This window comes from Trichinella spiralis (assembly GCF_000181795.1).
Source record: "Trichinella spiralis strain ISS 195 chromosome Unknown Scfld4, whole genome shotgun sequence".
NCBI lineage: Eukaryota > Metazoa > Nematoda > Enoplea > Trichinellida > Trichinellidae > Trichinella > Trichinella spiralis.
In genome coordinates, this window is record NW_003526943.1 from 5,144,352 (window position 1) to 5,165,645 (window position 21,294).

At 35.0% G+C, this 21,294-nt stretch overlaps 7 protein-coding genes across 7 annotated transcripts; 6 read left to right on the top strand and 1 right to left on the bottom strand.

The window, feature by feature from the left end:
- The first annotated feature begins 279 nt into the window (after nt 1-279).
- Tsp_01299 (putative immunoglobulin I-set domain protein) lies at nt 280-4,930 on the top strand. Its single transcript, XM_003377043.1, has 4 exons — nt 280-314; nt 1,595-2,013; nt 2,072-2,259; nt 4,421-4,930. Exons 1-4 carry the CDS (start codon nt 280-282, stop codon nt 4,928-4,930), a joined length of 1,152 nt encoding a protein of 383 aa, XP_003377091.1.
- A 1,487-nt stretch (nt 4,931-6,417) lies between these two features.
- Tsp_01298 (conserved hypothetical protein) lies at nt 6,418-6,999 on the top strand. The gene is made up of 3 exons (XM_003377044.1): nt 6,418-6,564; nt 6,684-6,745; nt 6,768-6,999. Exons 1-3 carry the CDS (start codon nt 6,418-6,420, stop codon nt 6,997-6,999), a joined length of 441 nt encoding a protein of 146 aa, XP_003377092.1.
- A 2,666-nt stretch (nt 7,000-9,665) lies between these two features.
- On the top strand, nt 9,666-11,785 carry Tsp_01297 (L-dopachrome tautomerase). Its single transcript, XM_003377045.1, has 5 exons — nt 9,666-9,718; nt 9,977-10,062; nt 10,090-10,754; nt 11,049-11,289; nt 11,436-11,785. Exons 1-5 carry the CDS (start codon nt 9,666-9,668, stop codon nt 11,783-11,785), a joined length of 1,395 nt encoding a protein of 464 aa, XP_003377093.1.
- A 296-nt stretch (nt 11,786-12,081) lies between these two features.
- Tsp_01296 (chromatin-remodeling complex ATPase chain Iswi) lies at nt 12,082-16,993 on the bottom strand. Its single transcript, XM_003377046.1, has 19 exons — nt 16,979-16,993; nt 16,665-16,697; nt 16,388-16,421; nt 16,025-16,318; nt 15,832-15,969; nt 15,633-15,733; nt 15,400-15,579; nt 15,183-15,338; nt 14,863-15,063; nt 14,655-14,797; nt 14,399-14,625; nt 14,221-14,342; nt 13,726-14,163; nt 13,473-13,666; nt 13,256-13,409; nt 12,854-13,099; nt 12,571-12,791; nt 12,346-12,472; nt 12,082-12,285 (listed from the first exon to the last, which is right to left on the bottom strand). The coding sequence occupies exons 1-19, from the start codon at nt 16,991-16,993 to the stop codon at nt 12,082-12,084; spliced, it is 3,228 nt and encodes a 1,075-aa protein (XP_003377094.1).
- A 281-nt stretch (nt 16,994-17,274) lies between these two features.
- Tsp_01295 (conserved hypothetical protein) lies at nt 17,275-19,706 on the top strand. The gene is made up of 7 exons (XM_003377047.1): nt 17,275-17,313; nt 17,983-18,400; nt 18,529-18,614; nt 18,712-18,872; nt 18,908-19,028; nt 19,061-19,391; nt 19,426-19,706. Exons 1-7 carry the CDS (start codon nt 17,275-17,277, stop codon nt 19,704-19,706), a joined length of 1,437 nt encoding a protein of 478 aa, XP_003377095.1.
- Nucleotides 19,707-20,058: 352 nt separating this feature from the next.
- On the top strand, nt 20,059-20,607 carry Tsp_01294 (putative multisensor signal transduction histidine kinase). The gene has a single exon (XM_003377048.1). The coding sequence runs from the start codon at nt 20,059-20,061 to the stop codon at nt 20,605-20,607; it is 549 nt and encodes a 182-aa protein (XP_003377096.1).
- Nucleotides 20,608-20,721: 114 nt separating this feature from the next.
- On the top strand, nt 20,722-21,146 carry Tsp_01293 (conserved hypothetical protein). The gene is given in 3 exon segments (XM_003377049.1): nt 20,722-20,902; nt 20,989-21,024; nt 21,043-21,146. The coding sequence occupies 3 exon segments, from the start codon at nt 20,722-20,724 to the stop codon at nt 21,144-21,146; spliced, it is 321 nt and encodes a 106-aa protein (XP_003377097.1).
- Nucleotides 21,147-21,294: the final 148 nt, after the last annotated feature.

The window sequence follows — 21,294 nt, forward strand, 5'->3', positions numbered from 1 at the left end:
AATTTTCAATTAATAAACTGTTAATATTCCAGTAATAGTTCAGTTCATGAAGAGAAAATTTTATATTACCTTAAATTGCATTTGTTTGCTAATGCAGATTTTTATCGCTATATAAAATACAAAATTAACGATATAGAAATTTGACTGCACAGTTTAAAAAATAAAATTTAGCATCAAACGTTTAAAAATGCAATAATTCAAGAAACTTACCGTCAATGAGAAAATTGAATATGCATTCAGCAACAACGTATCACAAATGAAATGTTACAGATAATTGAAATGGCTAATAAAAGACACAAAGCACTGAATGTCAGGTTATTCAAAATTAGAGCAGTGAATAATTTACATAATGCTTAATAAGTACAGTAGTTTTAGTATGATTTATTGTATTACTCTGACGTACGTCATAATATGACTTAAACGTTCGAGTTAAAATTAATAAATGCTAACGAATAAATGAATCACTGAATGTTATTGTAAAAAATTTCAACGTATATACATTGGCTAAATAAAGAATGAACGATAATGAACAAAATTATTAAGTTGTATTAAACTTATTAATATTTAAAAGTTTTTTTCCTTCATTTACTTTGAAAAATTATTTAATGTTATACTTTTATGCATAGAAAAAAAAGATTTTTAAATAATCACATTTCAAGTACAAAATTATAAGGTTGCCAATTGAATGCAGCAAATTATTCGTGTGAGTAAAGTTGACTTTTAACCTGAAATCTTTATTATTGCACATTTAAGTGAGCAATAAAATGCAAGTAATCTAATTTGATGCAACCAACATTTACCAATTAGCTACGCACATTTATTTTATTATTTTTCAATTAAAATAAAATTATTAAAACTGCTTATTGTTTTGCCTTTGTTTATGTTTTGTTGAACTTCTTCAGTAAGCATGAAATGTATGTGTGTGTGTGTGTGAAATTTGTAATTCGCTTCTGGCCGAATGCACTCATCGCTGCCTAGTTTGACCAGCCTCTTCTGACCCGTAGGCAACGTTTTGTGGACAGCTTTAGAACAAATTGCGCTTTTGGCGTGATGACCGAACGGCACCGTTTCAGCTTTACCGAATTTTAAACCGACACAACGAATCTGGAGCACGGTCAGCTTCGGTCAGCTAAGCTGATCGCCATCGGGTGGTCTTGATTTAAGCTTCGCTTTGCACCACTCATTCCACCAACCACAAGCAGGAAGATTTATTGTTCCTCATTTTCATGACCACATCCAACTAGAACTACTGATATTACTTCTTTCTTTTTCTCTTGCTTCTTTCCTTTATGCTAGAAGCTTCAGTCCACATCAGCAGCAACAACAGCAACAGCAGCAGCAGCAGCTAACTGAGACTGGTGAGCAACTGGCAAGCCGCTGCTGTCGAAAAAAACAAGCCTAACTGACGAAACTCTTTCTGTTCGTCCGTTGGCTAAAAGTTTTGATTGATGCCACACAGCTGCTCCGCTGCATGATTACTGTACGTAGCTGTTAGCGGCTAGTTTCCGCCAGTTGCAGCTGCGGCAGTTGCACATCGTTTTTACTGCTGCTGGCACTTGAAAAAGCTGAGCAAAATTTTATTTCACTCATTCAGTCAGTCAGTCAGTCATTTAGCTCTGTTCAGTCCTGATCGGCAGTCACTCCACTCACTTGCTCTTACAAAGCTTTCTTCTTCATATTATTATTGTTCTCATTTCTCTTCTTCTGCTTGTGTTGTCGAAATTATGCTATCGTTTGTTCAGATTTTGATTTTAATTTTAATTTTGCCAATTTCATTTGCTAATCATTCCACTGTCAGAGAACTACTGGCACCTGAGACCAGTAGCGTGTCTTTGTCTTGTTCACCACTTTTGCAAGAGGAAAATTGCACTCGAGCTTCGTGGTTCCGCGAGGGGCAAGTTATCGGTACTTCTACATCCAACAGCAACTTGGTTCTTCGATTTGACATGAAAGTACCAGTACCGGATGACCAACCTCAAATTGGCTTACTACAGTTGGTTGGCTTGCGAAAAGGTAGCTTTTCAGGTAGAGAGGTTGGAGATTGTTGTTCAAGCTTTTCACTTCGTTCCAGGCGACGGCGGTCGGTTCTGGTGCCTTTGCAACGGCACCGTCGGTCAAGTGGCTCGAGTACGGATCGTTTACTTGGATGAGAGCTTCAAAAATGCCGCTCAATTATTGCAAACCACTGCCGGTCATTCGGTGATTCTGAAGTGTCGCAAGCCAGCCGGCTTTCCAATACCAAGCGTACGCTGGGAAAGGGTAAGTCGCAAAGCGTAAACTAACAAAACACAAAAATCTTTCTTCATTTCATCAAATGCCAATATTTGCCTGTTTAATTGATGACAATCTGCATGCAGATTTGATTTCTTAATTTTCTTCAAGCATTCATCGATAAATAATTCAACACAATTCTTATTTACTAACAACGTTGGAAAATGATGTTTTATGCTTAAAATCATACATATAAGGATTTTAATCAAAAAGTAAAAAAAACTATATCACCTTTTCTTATTACAGTTTTAATTAAAGAATATCGAAAATGTTTGAATCTACAAACTTTCCTATCTAATGGTTTAATGGTAAATTCGGTGCACTTATATGTAAAACTGCCGACAGATTAGTTTAGCTGGAAAATTTTATCTGAGGACTGGTGTACAACTAGCATTATTTGATTGAATAAAAAGAGGAAGTAAATGAAATTGAAAATTAAAAAAAGTTGTATTTAAAAGAATTTTTCATTTTTTAAACATCCTTTATATATATATATATATACATGCATCTTATACAGATGGCAGTGATGGAAAATGATTTTGACAAAAAATTGTCCAATTGAAAAGTTCATTTTCATTGTGTTAAACATTTACATTTTATTATTACAAGTAGAGAATTTAAAAGTGATTGTAAATTTCTTTTGTCACCCAAACTCTTCAATTTCTTCTCACTGAATGGAGAAATTGAAAGAACGAACAACACAGGAACAGAAAGCATGTAGTTAGTCACTGGTGAAAGGCCTACTTTTATTCTATCTACTTTTGTTTAGAAATATCGGTCATGAATATTGTTTGCTTCATTTTATTCGAATATATAAGTTCATAAATAAGAATTGCCTCATTTTATCAATAAAATTATTGTTATAATATTATTATTATAAAATAGTATATATATATGTGAAATAAAAAATTAAAGTTTGCATTTGTACATTAAGAAAACATTGATGCTAGTAGAATGATGCTTCTTATACATCATCATATTTTGAGATGTGATTTTGCAAGAATTGCGAATCATTCGATTTGGAAACTTAATTGATGTTTTCATAAATACATATTGACTAAAATAATACACCATAACTACAGCCACTGCTTTAATGCAACTATGCTTTGCGCAAAAGTTTTGAAGAGGATCCACTGCATGCTTGGACTTATTTTTATACGCAAAGCTCAAGTTGGCTTCAAAACAGCAATCAAGCATTTCGTAGGGCAGATTCAAAAATCCTCTGACAAATTCGTCGTTCGCTATTCAAAATTTGCCCAACAGGAAATTTCTCAGATGAAAACTAAAAATAAATCAATAACAGAAAATTTCTTGGCATATTTTGATTAGTTATTAGTGATATTTAAACTCTTTTATTGGAAAAATATTGCAATTACATACATTTTAAAACAAAATTTCAAATGAAATGATTCTGATTAAATTTTAAGAAAATTTACTTTTAAGCAAGCATTGTTTTGCTTGAGTTTTTTGAAATTTAGAAAAAAAAGTAAAACTTTGAAATATCATATGTAAAAATAAATAGCGAAGAACCGTATGTCATGGGGGTGAAATGATCGATAGTTTTTTTTATAAAAAATTGAAATAAAACACAAAACAGTTTTAAAAAAAGATGTTTAAAATTGCAGATGTTCTGTGCATATTAAAACATTGAAATTTAAATCTCAATCAAGTCAACGCGAAACGCATTGATTGAGATTATTGTTGAAGATCAAGATTTAATGGTTTTTAGTTCGCTTCTTGGATTTATTCACTTTTTATAATTAATTTGATGAATAACAATAAGAAGAAGATATGCATTTTCAGTTTGAAGAATGTCAAAAAGTAAATAAATACATTTAAAAAGTTGCTTTTTAACCAGCGGCAGTGAAGATGCTTAGTTTGTTTTTAGCGTTTGTCGGTTGTTTTATTTTTGTTAGCTGAGCTGAAATTAATAAAAGTTTCAAATTCAATCATAAAACACTTTTATGTACATTTCGTGTGTATCAGTGTGAAAGTTGAGAACATTCGACATTTTCAACAGCAACTGCGCGAAAATTGAACTTCACAAAGCATGCTTTAAAATAATATTAAAATATTCAGTTTTTGTTTGGTTCAATTTCTTGTTTATTTTATAAATTCTGATGAGTTAGAATTTTTAATTTTTTTTTAGAACGGCGATTTGATATTGCCTGATGATCGATTCAGTCTAACATCCCTCGGCGATTTGATGATCACTTCAGCCAGTATATCTGACACGGGCCATTACAAGTGCATCGCTTGGAATGTGGCAGGCGAACGGAATTTGGTTCATCTTTTAACAGTGTTGCCTGCTTCGTGGCATCCAAAATTGCATTCCCAGTCATCTGCAAAACAGAATTTTGCAACCAACCATTCCATGCTACAAACAATATTCAGCACACTCTGCTATTTGTTGGGTTGTGTTTTGATCATTGTACTTTTGGTGGATCTTTTATGGCATGCGGCACCGTCGTTGGCCGGCTACAGTCGATGCTGCTTTTCTTGGCTAAATCGAACATTGTTGGCAGGATGCCACAGTCGCTGGCCACGCCCACCAACTTATGAAGTTTGCAACGACGAATTTACGTTTCATCTGCCCCCGCCCCCTTATTCAGTAGTTACGGGTCGCCTTTTGCGAATACGACCAGCAAGTGTTGTTTAAAAAATATTTTCCCATTTCTTTCTTTTGCACTTTTGATTACTTTTTGTGATTTGTTCTTTTTTTTAAAGTTGATATGTTACAGTGTTCCATGTTCTGATGTTCTCTTTAAAAATAACTGTTTTATTTGATAATTTTCCTTGCATTTAAACATTATTCGATAAAATGGCACTGTTGCCCGAAGTTTTTATCGTGTAATTAATTATCAATCACAATCATGCAGATATTGGAGAAATCTCACTGTTATGTATTGCTTTTTATTAAATATATTTTTAAATAATACAAATTTAAAAAATTATAACGTTGTATAATTGCATCACCGAGGAAATTACGCAAATCTGGGTTTTGTCCAAGCAATATTACAATATAGCAGAAGACTGCCCATTGTAATAATACATTAAACTATTTTATTTTCATGAAGCAGCTAAACCATATATAATCAGCATAAGGCGAAAGATGTTTAATTATTTATTATGCTATTATTGATTCATTTACATCTGTGCAAATTATAGATTTCGAATATTGAATGGGTTATACACATATATAACATTTTTTTCATTCATACTGCAAAAAGCAATAAAAGAAACTGCATGTTCACAAAAATTGTGGCATTTGTAATTTTTAAAGTGAATTAAAAATTTTCAAACATATTTGGGCATATTTCACGTTTAATAAAGCATAAAATAGTCTTAATTAAGCAAAAAAATTCACAAAATATTTTTAAAATGCTTTGAATATTTATCATTTCCACTTTACAGATTGTTTTAATAACTGTTAATAAAATTTTAAACAATCACAATGTTTTAAACTGCAAAATCGAAAATTTGAGCACAGATTGGTCATCTATCATTTTCGAGTATGGCTAAAATGTGATTTGAAGAAGCATTCAAATAAAATCATTAAACCGGGTAAAGCAGAATGTGCTCATTCATTTTTACTTAATTAAAAGTTCTAATTTTAAAATAATAATCAATCTTTTAAGCGTTATCTGTTTAATAAAAGCCAATGCTTAAAACAGAAATAGTAGCAAAATATAACTTTCTTTTATTTCAAAACAGCACCAAGTTAAGAAATATCCAAAGAATAAAATTACCCCATATTACCTCTTTGCTGTCGGAAAGTCGTCGGTTGTTTCATTAGCCAGTAGCATTGATGTTTGAGAGCACTGTTTGCAAATTACTTGACCTTCTGCTGTGTTTACATCTTTAAAATCATAATCTGATGAGAGTAAGCAAAATGTAAATATTTTGTCCCTTTTGTCTCTAATACAACTTACATAATTGAAGTGTTCATTAAATTATTAAAAAGTATAAATTCTTCATTTAGAAGATAATAATAGCTTAATGTTGTTTGTCTAAAGCATAAAAAAGAAGAAAAAAATATGTTACTTTTTGCAAGTGGCTGCAACTGCTTTTTCTTCTTTTTCATTCTAGAATGGCTGCCACGAATGCAATATACATAAACAAAGCTTTAAAGGATGATTTTATAAAATGTTCAAATGTTCAATGTCACTTCTGGTTGGCCAGCTGGAGGAAACGTTTAACGTGCTTCTTCTTAGTTGGCTTGAACAACGCCTAGAAATGATGAATTGCTTTGGCCGATGCTTCAGCATTGTCAAAACTTTTCATCCAACTGGCGTACATTTCAAACATTTTCCTTTTAAATTTAGCTTTCTGATCAAATTAATATGCTAAGCTAATTTTCATTTATTTTTTGTTTTGCTTGCTTCTCTACCTTCTTTTTACGCATTCGTCAGAGCGGTCAACAGTTGGCTCCACCCAGCTTCAACCGGTCAGCTATTGAAACAAAAGACTTGTCGTTTATTATTATTATTGGTCAGCATTGGAGCGGATAAAAAGGCATTAGTCGACCCGGATCGAAGCTGCTTCGCCGAAAAGCTGTCGTTAGCACGACTGAGGCGACCTCTGTCCACGCTGACCTCCCATAAGTGGCGGTCATTGGTTTGGTACAACACTGTGCGACAGAATCGATCGTGTATTATTCATACAAATACCCTGCTTCAGCGTGCTGAAGTATATTTAAATAGCGTTGACAGTAAATCGGCGGACTGATTTTGAAACAACAATTTTTCTACTACACGATGATATTACCGCTAATAAGGCCTAACTCTGCACTGACTCTCACCTCCCAACTAATCTTTTGTGCAGTTTTTTTCCCTGGACTGATTGAAGGTCAGGTGCCACGCGAATGTGCTAACGAAGGACTTTTAACACAGCGCATTTCTTGCTGTCCAACGCCAGATGGTAAGTTACACTGCTCTTGATGCGCTCTTTGCTGCATATCCATTTTGACTATTTCACCTTTGTAACTATTAACTGTGCACTTTATCACATTATCTTAATCAACGATCATGGCACAGAGTTGTTATTCAGATTATTTTATACTTCAACTTCACAACTTTTAAAATTAATTTATAAATTTAATATTTAATTCCATTTTTGTTACCGTTGCCGAGCAATTTAAAATCACAAGCTTATCTTTGCACGTGATCTGATTTTGTATGATTTTAATGAAAAAGTCCCAAAATTAATAAAGCATCATTCAGTTTTATCTTATTTTATTTCAAAAGAAGTATCCATTGCAAGAGAATAACGTACTTGAAAAATGTCCTAAGCAACGCTAGATCCCAGGATTAACGTTGTTTTTACCAATTGGTATGCATTTATGCAAAGTTGTTTAGTTTTTCTTTTAATTGCTTTTTCCTTTTATGAACAGAATTTAAATTTAATGGATTCTATATTTATATAACTTATCAAATAATTTATTGCATCAAGTGGATTGAAGATATGCTTCAGTTTTTACGAAGATGATTCACATTTGTTCACAGCGGCTGGTACAGCTGTTACAAATTTGCCATTCGTCATAATTTTGTCCTTGATACATATGATTCATTTGCAGTGCAAACAAAAGCTGCATGCCAGAATAATAAATGTCCACTGAAAGCTTTCCTGCTTAATAGACATTCGGCACCAATTTGGTAGAATATAAATAATTTAATATTGCTTGTAATGCCTAATTTGATTATTTCATGCTTTGTCGAATGAAGCAGTTATAAATAAAGCTTTCTTCACATTTCTATTAAAGTGGAATTGTTAGTTTGAATAAAGATTGCAAATACTTTTATATACATCTGCAAATTTCACAAATTTATTAAATTAAATGTAATTGATATGGTTGTGCATTTGTTGCAATATATAAAATATATTTCTAAACTTTTATTTTTCATATAAATTTTACAAAAATGGAATTGAATATTTTGTTTTTACAGCTGAAAAATTACATCTCCAAACTTATATTGGGAATATTTTTGAATGGCAAAGTGTTCCGCGTCATTTTGCACTCTTGAAATGGTTCGGATTTTCCTCCAGATGCGTGACTTTTATATGTAAAGCGCATCTGTTGCTATTTCTGACAGCACTGAGGCGCTAGTTTCACTCTTATCTGACACTAATGTTCACCAAATGCTAACTGCTTAACTCCACTTTAAGCTGAATGATTTAGTATCTACTAGCTGGAATGTGTCTCATCAGCTGAAAAAGATAAAGATCAGCGCAGGGTAATTTATAGTACGAACTGAAAACTAATTAATTATAACGAAACATATCACATGATGATTGCAAAGCTTTTTTCTAATGTTGAATTTTTTTCAATCGGCTGTTACTATATTTAAATTTAATTACGTTAGGTGAACGTGAAATTTAAATGTCAGTGGAAAAGAATTTTCTTTCAATTCAAAGCAGCAGTTTGTTTGGAAAATATTTATAGTTTGTTAAATTTTTATTCTTCTGCCTGAAAATTAACCTAAGTATGTAAATGTCATTATTTGCTGATGGAGCAGTCGAAGCATGTGGAGGTAGCATCCTCTTATAATAGCTTTTCACGAAGATATGCACTTCTGCATCCACTATTATGCAATGTTATTCTTTATTTATCAAAAGTGGAAGGATATCCACTTTTAAAATGCCGTCCATTAAGATTTGTAATTATTATGAAATGATTTCATTAAAAATGAGAAATTTATTTCATGTTTTGTATAATAAAAGCTTTTGTAAAATTTTTATTCAACAAAGTTGACTCATAAATTTAATAAACGCTCATAATTATTGCAGTAAATCAGTAAATTTTATAATATTAAATTTATGATGGAAAAACCATTTGCAAAATCAACTGCGCACGTTTCAATGAGTTGTTGGCTGTTTCAACGCGCTTGTATAATGACATTTGCAGAACTTCATCACAAATATTCATTTCATCAATAAATATTTCTCTTTTTTGTCAAGTTGATGTTCATAAGCTCGGTAGTTTTTAATTGGAAAATGGATTTGTACATGAGTTGTTGTCAAAAAGAATAAAGAAGCTGATATTTAATAATCATAAAGCTCTGTCATACGTGAAGCATTCGGTCTGTTTGGTCAGCTAAATAATAAGCTTCGCGTTTATTGTTCATCAATGAGCCGTTTCTATTGTTGACCTGAGCTTGTTACTTTTCAGTGTCGCGTGTCTGATAAAGGAGAAAAACAGCGACAGCGTCTCGCATGTGTTTCCGCTTTACAGTTCATATATTGATGAATTATCAGAAACGGCGACTGTATTGCAAAAGAGAGGAGCAGAAGCTCTTATCCATTTTGAAGGATAATAACAAATTGATTATACAATCCTTCTCAGCGTGTGTTCAACAAATTGTAATAATTAAATCGAAATTATTCCCTTCTTTTCAATGAATTTGCATAAAACTGGAAATTGTCCGAGGCTGACTTCAATGCAAACGATGTAAAAAAGTACAATTGCAAAAATGTTTTTATCGTTGTATTTATTTTATTAAATTTAGTAGAAAATATTGTTTTTTTGTTTTAATTTCATAGTGCGATTTGTAGGTTTTGATAAACCGTGCGGTGGACCTGGACGTGGGAATTGTGTGAAATTAGAGAATCCAGAAAGAAACAGAGAAACAGACTTATTGACGCCGAAATTAGATACAGTATTTTCCATGTGGCCAAATTCTATTTATAAAGAAATTTGCGTTTGCAGTGGTCATTTCACTGGTTCCAAATGTGATGAATGTGTTGCTGGATATCGCGGGCCGAACTGTGAACACCGAATGCACAGTAAAGTGCGTAAGTGGATTAACCATGTCAATTCAGAAGAGGCAGATTTGTTATTAAAAGCTTTCCGACTAGCTCAGCATCTTTCCTCTGATCAATTGACCCTGTTGCCAATAGCTAACGGTGCAATTGAGCTGAAACAGTTAACCATCTTTGAACATTACGCTTGGATTCATTACATGGCAAGTGCAGAACAATGCTTTGGCATGGGATACGGTACTGGTTCAGCTTTTCCCACTTGGAATCGAGCATTTCTGTTACAGCTTGAATCAACTCTTGCTCGTCTGGTTCAAAATCATTCATTAACTTTGCCTTATTGGTTTTGGTTTATTCCGGAACCTGACAATCCTGTTGTCGGAAATTCTACAATTTTTGCCGCTCTTGATGCACTAGCTGATCAGATGAGCATATGCCAAACGTGGGCAGCACGTTTGCAGCCGTTGTGCGATATATGCAGCAGTCGTGCAGTGACATTGAAGTATTACAATTTGAACGACTACAATCAAACGTTGTTACAAATTCAACGACTGTTGGATCACGTAGACGATGAGGATTTGAAAAAGCAGTTGAATTTCATTTTGCACAGAACGTTATATGTACAAAACGGTGGATTATTAGGATTCACAGATGAACTTGACGCACTGGTTTCACACTTAAGTCCTGTATTAATGGATGGCTTGCACAATGTCAGCAACGATGAAAAAGTATTTCTTTTTTCACTTTTTATACATTTATTTTTCACTCTACAATTTTATAACATTCATCTTTGTTAACTTGATTTCATACTATTATTTATCATCATTTGACAACATTTCTCCATTTCAGTTAAATTTATATAGTTTGATAATTTTCAATTATATCTTCATTACTGCTTTTTTAACTTTAAAAACAGTTTTAAATTCAATTTGACTAAAAAGAGAATTTTGTATAGTTTCATTCGTTTATAATTTGCGTTGCAAAATAATGAATGTTTGTTTCATTTCACTTTCTTTGTCAAGGCGATCGCTGTGCTACGTTATCTGCTTCGTTTTCCAGCAGATTTGAACGCTGAAAATCCATTGTATTATTTGGCGTTGTCGGCTATTGATTGGTTATTTGATCGTTGGCAAAAAATTAATCACGTCGCTCTTAATCAAATTTCCTTCACCACTTTACGAGGAAAAAACAAATTCGATCCAATCGTGCCTCTCTTTCCAACAAATACTCATGGCGATTATTTTGGTGCAACTACATCATATGGTTATAAATTTGAAAAGATCATTCCACGCACTCATCTGTGTATGTCTGTCGCATGCTTCATATGTACATATATCTATATACATATAGATACATGTTTGTGTGTGTGTGCGTGTATACCTAAAATCTTTTTTTTTTTATTTTTCCAGCTCTACCATTTTTCTTGGTCATTCAAGTGATCTGTTTAACAACTGTTGTTGTCGTGGTGCTATTCCTTTGCCGTCTCTTCACGCCGCTCAAGTCGAAACTGCATGCTCAAGAAGCAGAAGATCCTTTAATTGACAACGGTCTTACCAGCACCATTGTTGAAATAGAAAATCCCGCGCCGAATGGAAAGCACAACACGGTCGAAGAACCCTGGACAACAGGAGAAGACACAACGGCTGAACAACATGTCCAAGTCACAAGCTCTTTGTACACAGTCAACGACGATGCCAACATCAACACCGGCAGCATAGTTTCCATCGATGCTAGCCCAAGATCCGCTTCCAGTGATTGAAATTCAATTCGCTACAAATCAAATCATCTCCCATCTCATCGAATCACTCACTCACTCACATTCATTGAATCATTTTGTTCGTTTGTTTTATTTTTCGTTTTCTAACATATGCTGTTTTTAAAATAAATATTTTAAATTACTGTAACAGTATACATAAAATAAATACATTTATATAGATGATGACCATACTACTATACTGCACGTATCACAAATAAGTAACATGTCGAATTGTGCGTATTTGTGTTATTATGAGAAATGAATTGATTAAATCGCAGCAGATATGAATGAAAAAAAAATTAAGCCTTCGATCTACGACTGCTTCTTTTTCCATCTTGTACATCAGTTTTGCGTTTTTCAGGGGTAGCTGCTGACGAACCACTTCGTCCAGATTTGCAATTGTTTCGATTTCGTCCTCCGCCACTGCTTTTGTCGTTTTGCTCAACGTCGTGCATTTCTTTTTCAATTAAGCTTATCAAAGTGTTACATCGTCGTTGCAACTCCTGAAAAAAAAACAAAAAGAAGCGTAAAACAAAAATCAAGCTCGTTCACAAATGATATACCATAGCTGTTCGAGATTTCAAAAACCAGTCAAATCGAAACTGTGGTGCCACTCGGATTGCTTGTCGCAATTCTTCATACAAATTTTCCTTTCCAAAGCCAATCTCGTGTAACATGCAAACCAAAAATCTTAAAAAAAAGAACAATATGAATTAATTAAAATGCTGAATTCAAAAAAAATTTCATTAAACTAAACAGCAAAAAATGGGTAGCTTCTATTTCTTTACCTGTCTTCTTCTTCGGTATAATTTTTCCCCTTATTTGTACCGTACTGTACACGCAGCTGATGGAACGGTGCTCTGTATCGTGCAATTTTCGACTCCAACGCACGTTTCACACTGAGACGCTTCTGAATTCGAGCTTCTCCTCTTTCAATTTGACCCAAAACACGGTCAATATCCGCCAGTTCACAACAACGAGCCCAAAATACTTTGTAAAATTCTCGAACCTGAAAATTGAACAATAAAGCAAAACTCAAGGGTCAATCAATCTAAACTGCCTCAAACTAACCTCATCAGGAGATTTGCCATCCACTTCTTGGGCAATATTTTCAACATCGTTACGGCCGTATTTTTCATTCGCCTTGATAAACTGATTAAATTCCCGCCGAGACCAGTTGCTAAATCCACAATGCAACAACTGCTCCTTTTCAGCCAATTCTTCTTCTGTCAGTGGTACAGCTTCATCAATTTTCTTTTGTTCATCTTCTTGCCGTTTCAAAGCTTCTTCAGGTGGAAGATCTTGCATCAGGGGAACCTGCAAATTACAATCAACTTTACATTTTACTTTAAAAATATTTACAAACACATGTAATAATAATTCGTATATACAGTAATGCAAAAAATAAATATAATAATAATACTACACAACTTTTATAATAGAAAAAAAACAATATACGTATATATATATTACCTTATAACCGATAGTCTTTCGATAATAATAGACTTCTCTTTCACAGAGATGCAACAAACGAGGTGGATAGAAGTGAAAATCTTGTATCTGCGGTTGCTTTGGTGGCCTTGGAGCTTTGGGTGCTTTTGGTTCCACATGTGGACGGAGTGCATCTCTAGAAAAAAAAGTACATATTAAAAAAATATAATCTAAAATACATAAAAACAAATAGAAGCACCTGAAATAAGCATCGATTTGATAATTCGCTTTGCGTTCTCTTTTCGGAGGCTCAATCCAATAGCCAAGAGCTTTTCGCTGTTTGCCTCTATAATCTTTCCCTTCAAATTGATACACCGAAGAAGCTTCTTGCGTGTCCAAAGTGAAGTTTCGCAAAGAACTTTCTCCCAGTTCTTCTAAACGACGCTTCAAAGCCTAAAAGCAAACAAACCAACGATACAAATTTTCCAAACAAGAAAAAAGTCAAACATTACTTCATTCTTTTCTTCGGATCTCGCCAAAATGCAGTCAATATCTTCTTCGGTAATTTCCGACTCCTTTCCTGCAAACACATGATCCGCACCATGCCGAATCATGGTCAACATCTCGTCTTTTCCAAGAGATTTTTGAGTTTCGGCCAGCCGCCCTTGCTGAATTACCACAGTGTCCAAGCGCAGTTTTATTTCTGCACGTTCCACAATCCGCTCTTCGACAGTATTTTCGGTGATCAATCGAAACACTCGAACAGTCTTTTTCTGACCAATTCGATGAGCTCGATCCATCGCCTGAAGATCCATCTGAGGATTCCAATCTGAATCATACAATATAACAATATCTGCTGTTGCCAAATTAATGCCAAGACCGCCAGCACGCGTGGTTAGCATAAAAATAAACTTTTCGCTGTTCGGGGCATTGAAAGCATCAATTGAGGCCTACAATAAAATAAATGCATGCTTCATTAAAACTGAATGCAAATCGAAATGAGTTACTTGTCGCTCTTGATGTGGAGTTTGTCCGTCCAAGCGACAATACGGATACTGCTTCCACAAGCAGTAATCTTCCAAAATATCAAGCATTCTGGACATCTGCGAAAAAATCAAAACTCTCGAACCTTAAACAACAAAAGATTGCATTCACAATTTTTAACATTTCTGCTAAAGAAAAAACCTTGTTCTTTCAATTTAGGCAAAAGCTTGTCGACAAGAACCATTTTGCCACAATTATCTACCAAATGTTGATCAGTAGTAAATGGCGGTCCCGGTTCCGCACCATCGAATAAGTAAGGATGATTGCAACATTTTCTTAGTTGCATAAGAATGTTCAACAAACGAGCCTTTTCTAATTTGCCTGCTCCGTTAACAATATCAATATCTTTCATTAGAATTTTTGTATACCTAAAAAACATAAAAATAAAAATAAACACATGCAAAATGAAAAACTGCAAAAAATAACAAACCAATCTCGCTGAAGCTTCGACAAGCCAATGTAAATTTTTAGCTCCTTTTTCGGAGGAAGCGCTTTCTCTACTTCAGATTTCAAACGTCGAAGTAAAAACGGTTTCAGAACCTAACAAATATTTACATTACAATTATAACAAACATAATTAATAAAAATGAGATAGTGAAACGTACGGTGTGCAACCGCTCCACGAGTCCAGTATCACCAAAACATGAACTCGTGTTAAACCAAGCGTCAAAATCATCCGAGCTGTTGAAAACATCTGGCAACAAAAAATTTAATAAGGCCCACAGTTCATGCAAATTATTCTGCAGAGGAGTTCCAGTTAAAAGTAATCGATGCGAAGATCTAAACTGACGAACAATCTCTGACAGCTGAAAATAAAGAAAAAATTTGTATACAAAACAATTAAAATTTCAACATTTAATGCAAAACAATAAACTCAGCATAATCATCTTTAACAAACTAAAATAAAAATATGCAAACATTATACTTTTGACTTTTCATTTTTAATTCTGTGGGCTTCGTCAATAACAATGTATCGCCAGTTGAATTTCCGCAGAACGCACTTTTCGCGAATAGCCATCTCATAACTCGTAACGCACACATCCCATTTGCCAGGCATGAGTTTTTCATTAATAATAGCATCCTAAATTTTCATTCGGTGATTCAATGAGCACAAAAAACTTATAAAAACGCATTTAACTTACTCGAGTTTCCTGATCACCAATCAACTGAACGACAACAATAGACGGGCACCAACGATTGAATTCATTCACCCAGTTGGGCAATGTTGACTTTGGACAAATTACCAAATGCGGACTCGGCATGTTTTTATAATGCTTCAAATAACCAATAAAGGAAATAGTTTGAAGAGTTTTGCCCAAGCCCTGAATTAAATAATAAATAAGTGAATGAACTATGGATTTCATTATGCCCTCACCATTTCATCGGCTAAAATACCATTGATCCCATTCTCTAATAAAGCAATCATCCAGTTTAAACCGCGAATTTGATAATCTCGCATTTCACCTCCTTTGATATCTAAAACGAATACTTTTATTACGATGGAAAAATTTAAGCAAAATTCAATTTCTTACACCAAGGAGATTGTGCAAAGCAAAAAATGTTTGCATTATGACGTTCCTCTTCTAACAATTCCTCATCCTCTTCTTTTTCAGTTTTGCGATGTCGGTGATCGCCAACAGCTGAAACCTTCGGAATCACTTTACCGTCTTTCTTTTCTTTAATTTTCAAAGGAGAACCAAGTTTCTTCCCTTCTAATAATTTATAACAAAGATGTTGAAACAAACAAGTAAAAATAATTAAACTCACCAGTCAACGCGCCGCTAGACACAAAATGTGAATACACTTCTGTCTGTTTCAACAGATATTCAAAACGCTTTGCCTGATCATTCAATACTTGATCGTAATGATCTCCAGTATCCGGTCTAGCAACTTTTGCGATCTTAGAGCTCTTAACATCCAAATAATCTTCTTCCTCGCTTTCACTTTGACGGCGAGATGAAGACGGCTCTGAATAATCTTCTCTATCAAGCATAGGAGGACCATCATCGACTTCCATATCATCCTCGCTAACCATTTTCTCTAGCTTATTAATGCAGTTTACTAAAAATGAGCAAAAATATAAATATACACTAATAAAATCGGTAAAAAACAAACAAACAAAATTAAAACCATATATAAATAAAATAAAATATACTATACTATACTATACTATACTATAATATAATATAATATAATATAATATAATATAATATAATATTAAAAACAAACATTAAATAAAAACATACACGTCAGTTACTACCAGAAGCGAATGTAAAATATTTTGAAAAAAATCTAACCAAGAAGGAAGTAAGAAACTTTTCAATAAAAATCAAAAACTTATCATAATGCAGGACCAGAAAATTAATCAGCAAAAAAACGTAAAAAATAAAACTGTTAACGTAATTACGTTAAAATTTTCCATTTTATTGCTTATAGGCATCTATTAATAAATTTCTAAAATAATTCTAATAGACATATATGCCGAAAAACAAACAAGCTCGAATAAAGATGTTATTAAAATTTTGAATAATAAAAAATACACTTACACGAGTAATTCTAGAAAAACAAATCAAAGTAAATCAAATTTCAAATTGACAATTAGATCAAAATACAGTATTAACCTAAATCATTTAATAAAAGTAAGTACATATTTGAAATTAATATATTATTATAAACCTAATTCAATAAAGAAGTATTATAATGTTAAAATTATAAATTTACCTTTAATTTAAACATAAAAATAAATTTATCTGCTTAAAAATAAATAAAATATTCTTACAAAAATGTCTAGCATACTGTATCATAAATCATAAAGCATACTGAAATCAGCAAAATTAATTATCAGCATAGAACAGTAAATTTTTGAAAAAAGGTTCAGTTCATCTGTGGTACACATGTGGAAAATAAAAAATAATATTCACAAGTCATATGACCTAATAATTTATTAATATATAAATTAACCTGAGCTGAGCCTAATTTTTCTTTTAATCCGGCATTTAAAATTTTGTTTCAAACAAATGTCTTCAAGATACAGACTTCAAATGTCTACCGCACTAGTGATATGAAAATGTTTTTTTCACCCTTTAATGCAGTTTTTTCCAAAAAAATAATGAAGTAGATTAAAATTTTAAGTATGCAGTAACATGTAGGTAAGTGTTTTTGTAAAGTAATACAGTAAAATAGGTATTACTTTTAACTGACTAATTATGATATTCCATGAAACTAATTCATCTAGTATGATCCTTTATATTAAACATAAGAACACCTATTCTGAAGCTTTCAGTTCATTTAGTGCTTCATTTTATTGTCATTTTTTACGGCTGTCAAAGCAAAAATTTTACAGTAGAACTGAAATAGAAACCATTTCTTTGAGTTAAGCCAAACACTGAAAAATTGCTTGCATTTAACTAAGCAATCTAGGAAAATATCTCAACCAACAAAGATGAATGTTTTGCAGTGTTTAATGGTCAATACTAATTTTGTTGGTTTTTTCACAGTATGCTGTTGAAACTGTTTTCGGTTCTTTCGGTTTTTTAATTTTGTAGAAAATGTCAATATATAGTAAGCGCTGTACCTGAGTGTTCTTATATACAGTATCCTTGTTTTTATCTAGTATTATCATTGTTGTCTGTTTTCCTACGATCTGCACGCATTCTTTCTTTCTCTCTTTTCTGACTGGTTGGTATCATCTACGACAATTGGTGACTCGTGAGTGATGCCTGAAGCGCAACGCGCAAACGAAAGGCCAGCGCATTCTGCAAGCGCTGACGAACGAGGAGCTGAGCGACGACAAACCGTCGCAGTTCCTACGTCGGATACAACGACTTCTCGGCGGAGCTTCAGATAACGTAGCTAGACAGTTATTCCTCAGAAAACTTCCGTTGCCCATTCGCACTGGCCTCGCACCCTTCCAAGATCGCCCGTTGACGGAACAGGCAGAACTGGCTGACCAAATAGCAGCACTCCAACCCACGACAACGATCAACGCTGTCAGCTCGGACATCAGCAGCTTCGCAAGCCGATTGGAACGCTTGGAATCGCCTTATATGAATTCTTACAATGCTGCGACCAACCGGTGGATGACCACCGCCATCCAGAAAGCAGTCGCTCACCGACGCCGATTCTTATCCCCATCTCGACCAGGTTAGGTCATTGACTAGTATTGACCAAGATCACTTCCTAAATTTTTGTCTAAAATGAGTCCTTATTCACCATCTGGTCCTGTCATATTTCTGCATCCGACTCTTCTTAATTATTATAAGCTAGTTGAGACTTCAACGTCACCACAGATATCGACTTCTCATTGTTTTATGGAGATATTCGGAAAGCATCTGTGATTGTCAATGCGACCAACGACGTTATTGATAACGTCAAAATAGAAGATGTGGCTCTGAAGCTCGATCTTACTGAACGTATTTCAAGTACGAGCTTATCATGTTATCTATTCATAAAAGAATCGGCATCAACTTTTTCCCCATTCCCAAGCACCCAAGATTCAACCTGTTTTTATCACCTTCGTTTCGGCGACTGAGCCCAAAAGTGCGCCCCACCCTGTTCGTGGGGAAACGACACCGGTGTATGACGCTGATGGCCGTCGTGTCACCAAAGATTCCTAGTCATTGTTTGTACACAATGGAAAAAATATCCAAGCGGCGTTTTTTTAATTGGCACCGGCGCGGCGGTAAGCTTGCTACCGGCTACAGGGTCACAAAAGCAACAAGCGCATGTGGCGTCTAATCAACCAATATTGCAAGCAATTAACGAAATCCCTGTCAGCTATCTCGGCATGTTAAACTTCTGCAGACGTTTACTTCCGCACATCGCGACACATTGGCACCCTTGGACGTCATTGCATCGGCGGCAGCATCGACCAAGCACTTCCTAAATTTTTGTCTAAAAAGAGTTCTTATCTACTATTTTGTCCTGTCTTATTTCTGCGTTCGACTCCACTTAATTATTATAAGCCAGTTTCTCCTGAGACTTCACTTCAGTGTTACCACAGATATCGACTTCTCATTGTTTTATGGAGGTGTTCGAAAAACACCTGTGATTATCAATGCGGCCAGTGACGTTATTGATAACGTGAAAATAAAAGATCTGGTTCTGGAGCTCGATCTTATTGAACGTATGACAAGTACGAGCTTGATCATATTATCTATTAGTAAAAGAATCGACATCAGCTTTTTCCAAGAGTGGGCAAGTGTATGCTGTAAAGCGATTTATGCCATCTGCAAGACAGAGTGGATTGATGAAATTCTCGATAAGCTGCGCTAGACTAGCGCTTTGGCAATCACCCAATACGTTTGACGGTACGTTTGATAGCGAATCAGAGTTATCTGTCGCATCCAGGACTGGTCAAATCTGTGGCGTGAAAACCACTCTACTACCATATATAGCTGCGCACATCACGGAAGTACGTTTATGCAAATACGACAAAGAACGTTCCTAACGGAGGTTTCTGCGCGCAGTTAGTACTAGTCAAACCCGGAGGTGATTATGTATGTAAATCTCTGTTTGCTGGAACATTGCCGACGGCACTTCCTGCAAGCAGTGGGTGTTAGTCAACCCGGAAGTAATTTCTGTATATAAATCTCAATTTTGTGAAGTGTGGATCAATTGCACGGAAGAAAGGCGTTGTCATTACTACACTGTGTTAGTTGTTCAGTTTCGGGTACTGCGCTTCAACAATTACGTTGTGAGTGACTACCCTTATACCATAGTAGTTTTGGTCTATTGGGTCTACGGTTTATGGTCCTCCGAGTCGTATCGGCTGTACTAGTGGCGAAGCTACCAACGTTCAAATGGATCAGGTCATAAAGAGTGCGCAAGATGCGGCTGGGACGCTTGAAAGGAAGCTTCTGCAAGAGTTCCTGTCGAGAGAAGCCATCGAAAAGTATCGAGGTGAGCTTGTTCGTTTGCTCTGTCAAGGGGACAAATTGAAAACACTGCGTCATGGTACCCATTCTTTGGTTGAATGGGAGCAGTGTACTAATTTGATGCGGGAACAAGTCGGTGCTGCAGGCGAATGGCTTCGACAGAAATGTCAGGTGTCGACAGAGTTTTTGGGAGGCCATAGTGACTCTACGTCCGCTGTCGCAGGCAGTTTTGATGGCCTTTCTGGGGCTACAGAAAGCTCTGAGAGTTGTTTACTGGAAGCAGATGCCGGGGTTCAATCCACACGAACTTGGATGTGGACGCAGTCTTGTCTTCTGATACTCATGCAGATGACTGCACCCCTGATAATGATATCTTGTGATGGAGAAGGAAAATTCTCTCAAGCGACGGGCAGCAGAGGAATTGAAGACCATTCAGCAAATTTACCACGAAGAAGCGAGCAGTGCATCTGCTGATTTGGAAACTGCTGGTATAAATGTGTTAAAACGACGATGTACAGGAAACGGGCGCAAAAATTTCCGAGACTTTCGCCAACTCGCCTGCAGCTGGAGATTCCACCCCAATGGTGAATGACGAAGTCTGATCGCCGTTTTTTATTGTATAATAATGTATATAATTCCATTTTAATATTCTGTACGGAAGAAAATTCATCAATTTTATCTGAACATTCTGTCTGGTCCATGGATGGAACTTTCAAAATAGTTTCAGAATGGTACCAGCAGATGTTCACCATCCATGTTTTTATTGCGGGTAAATTAGTGCCGCTTGTGTATTGTTTAACCGTCCAAAAAGATCTCTCCACGTATCGTGAAATTTTCGATCATTTAATTTTTAAGACGGCAGCGTTGGGGGTGGTCCTTCAGTCGCAAACAGTAATTTGCGATTTTGAGCCCTGATCCCTGCACTGCAGGGGACATTTCCGGGGGTCCACATATACGGTACACATACTGCGGAAGGTGACGGATCTTGGGATGCAAACCAGCTACATCCATGAAGAAAAAAAGTCAAAATGTTGCTGGAAACGGCTTTTTTGCCACTTCCTGATGTAGTTGCAGCCGTGGAACTGCTTGGCAGAGATGCTACGGGTTCAGTAGAAGCTTTGTTCAATTATTTTCGAGTGGAATAGATGCCCTATGACAGAC